At 45.9% G+C, this 3,195-nt stretch overlaps 1 protein-coding gene across 1 annotated transcript in view; it reads left to right on the forward strand.

The window, feature by feature from the left end:
• The window catches only part of gpr135 (G protein-coupled receptor 135), a 5,591-nt gene extending 2,423 nt beyond the window's left edge, over positions 1–3,168 (forward strand). Inside the window, exon 3 of the mRNA XM_032499822.1 lies at positions 1,449–3,168. Within this exon, the coding sequence (XP_032355713.1) occupies positions 1,449–2,796 (1,348 nt within the window). The 3' untranslated portion in view covers positions 2,797–3,168. The remainder of the gene's footprint in view (positions 1–1,448) is intronic.
• The last annotated feature ends 27 nt before the right edge of the window (positions 3,169–3,195 follow it).

The raw sequence follows: 3,195 nt of genomic DNA on the forward strand, positions 1-3,195 counted from the left end.
AGAATCGACTCAACATGATGACGTTTTGTCTAAACGGTTTTATGTTTTTGAATTAAAGGGATTTTAATTGCTATTTGTCAGATTTAAAGGCGTATTCTGTACAGAACACGTGTGGCTGATAGTAGAGTCCGACCGATAAAGGGTTTCTAAGGCCGATACCAATACAAATATTTGGTTATTTAAAAATCCAATATACGATTTACGCAAACGGAAGCAGGATAGAAAAATGTACAAGTTTCCAGCCTGAGCTGCAGGGCGAAATCAATCGCCGGCAGATCGTGCTTACCCAGTCTACTGTGCGGGTGTTCAGAGCCTTTAAAACTAATTTTGCAGTGTGCATATGTGCATGTGTTGTCGGAGCTAAATCCTGCTGTAACATTTTAAATTCCAACAGTGTGTGCAGGATTCAAAATTAACTTTTTTGTCCACCTGCCAACTGAACAACTGGCCAGTCAATGTTCAAATTTGACCAGCCACTCACTACAATACCATTGTTTTTTGGCTGGTGAGTGAAGGAAATCAACCACCAACCACTTGCTTATTTTACAAGCATTTGGCTGGTAGATGGTGCTAATTTTCGAACAGTGTGTGGCTCCACAATATAGCAGCTGGTTGAATTACTTGAGGAAGCAAGTTATCCACCAGTTCCACTCAACCTAAAGGAGGAATTTCTACAGTGGAGCCCCGACTCTCTGGCATCAGCAACGTCCATGCAGCCTGTCCTGGAGCTGCTGCAGTGACATACAGACATTTTCAACCTTTAAAAGAAGAGAAACTAGCTAATTAGCAAGGGGAATTGATTTCCAATCTCAAATGTAGGAGTAGACTGATGCCTGCAAACCGTTTTGCAAGTCTGTGCATTCGAACACGGCTCACTTTCACAAGCTGTGCAGCAAAAAATATTTACAGACGTGTGCGTGTGCACGCTCAAGGAGATTTGAAGGGTTAACAAGTGGTAATAGTTTGTTCACAGGGTGTCACAGGAGACACAGGGCAGCCCCCAAGGGAGTTCACTGGAAGATGCCAGTCGGGGTTAATTCACAAGGTTGGCTAGCCTGTGTGACTGTGTTGTGCACAGCGAATACAAAGACACTGATTGGTCAGAAGTAGGAGATCCCGCCCTCTTTCCCTTGCGAAACCCTGTGTACAAAATATTGTAACATCAAAGTCAAAGATTTAGCCAATTTTATACTTCTTTTATTTAGCTACGTCACTGTACCTTAGACAATATTCACAATTTTGTTTAATGTATTACAATTTTATTTTCCAGAGTAGTATTAAAAGCTGGTTTTGATACCAAAACTACTAAGCTATGACACTAGTATAAAAACACAGCCCCATTGAATATGTTTATTTTTTTAAACATTTTTTGAGAACATATCGTATCCAGACTGTGATGATTGTACAATTATTTCTGCCTCTGTCTTCTTCTTTTTTTGGTTCTTTAGGGTTGTTTCCATAGTGACCAGCATAGTGACCGCCACCACAGAGGCCACATTGGGCAACTCAGGAAACTTCTCAACGTTCAGAGACCCTAGAGGGAGTGATCTCGGTCCGATCCATCCGGGGTCGACCCCGTCGGTGCTGAGCGCCGCCGAGAGTAAGTCTGTCCTGCAGGGCATCACCGTGGCAACTCAGGCCCTGGTACTCCTCGCCATCTTCCTCCTCTCCAGCTTCGGTAACTCGGCCGTCGTCGTCGTCATCATCAAACACAGACAGCTGCGGACGGTGACCAATGCTTTCATCATGTCGCTGTCGCTGTCGGACTTCCTCACGGCCGTGCTGTGTCTGCCCTTCTCCTTCGTCATGCTGTTCAGCAAAGACGGCACCTGGATGTTCGGGGACCGGTTCTGCGTGGCCAACGGCTTCTTCAACACCTGCTTCGGGATCATCTCCACCCTGACTATGACTTTGATCTCCTTCGACAGGTACTTTGCCATAGTCAGACAGCCGCAGGCCAAAATAGGGCGCCAGAAAGCAACTCGGTTGTTGATTGCTGTGTGGTTGACTGCTGTCATTTTCTCGCTGCCTTGGTATCTCTTGGTCCGACCGCCTTCACAAATCCACAAGCGAGGTTTCTACCACTGTATGTACGTGTTCCACTCCGGGACTTCACGCATGGGGACGGCTTACAGCATCTGCCTTATCGTTGTATGTTATTTACTGCCCTTCGCCCTCATGTGCTTTTGTCATTACAACATCTGTAAGACAGTTCGTCTCTCTGAAATACGAGTCCGACCTGTGACCACGTACGCATACTTGCTGCGTTTCTACAGTGAAATGCGAACGGCCACCACAGTTCTGATAATGATTGTTTTCATTATTTTTTGTTGGGGGCCGTATTGTTTAATGGGGTTGGTTACAGCATTGGGGGACTACACGTTCAACCCGGCAATGGACACAGTGGCCATCTGGCTAGCCTGGGCAAACGGCGCCATCAACCCTCTGATCTACGCCCTGAGGAACCCCAATATATCCATGTTACTGGGGCGCAGCAGAGAGGAGGGCTATCGGACAAGAAATATCGCTGCGTACCTCTCCAGCCAAACCCATAACCGCGAGGCTCGGCTTAACCAAGCTGAGAGGATCAGGGACCGCTACGTGAGTCGCGTAGGAGTGAGCAATAACAGCCGGCTGTCAAATTCAAGTCCTGGAAAAGGAGGAGGAGGAGAGGTGGCAATGTGGGCCTGTAAAAACCCTGCCGTGTTCTTCTGCAGGGACGCCCAGTCGGACACCGCAACCCTTCCTAACTCCGTCAGTGCGCCAAAGATGAAGACAGCGGACACCAGCCTGTGACGTTAATCTTATCTAATATGTTGTTGTGGATCTAGAGACTGAAGACACATGAATACCTGATAGTAAATATGTGTCTTTCAGATCACACTCTAAAATGTTAATGACTCAAACCAACACTTGATCATTTTTTGTCAGGAATCAAAAGGATTATTTACATGAGGGAGGACAACAAGTTATGACGGTGAACACTTAATTTAAGCAGCTGTTGTACATTAGATGGGGTCAAAGAAATTCCTTCCTAATTTTGGAGGACACAATTAAGTCGTCTCAAGGATCCACGACAACGGACCCCTGGAAACCCCACAATGATTAATCATGGAAGGGGATGCACAACATTTCTGAATAAAACCATGATGAGTTTGCGCTTGTGTTTAAAAAAAAAAAAAAGGGCTTCATGTC

The sequence above is a fragment of the Etheostoma spectabile genome, chromosome 20, assembly GCF_008692095.1.
Source record: "Etheostoma spectabile isolate EspeVRDwgs_2016 chromosome 20, UIUC_Espe_1.0, whole genome shotgun sequence".
NCBI lineage: Eukaryota > Metazoa > Chordata > Actinopteri > Perciformes > Percidae > Etheostoma > Etheostoma spectabile.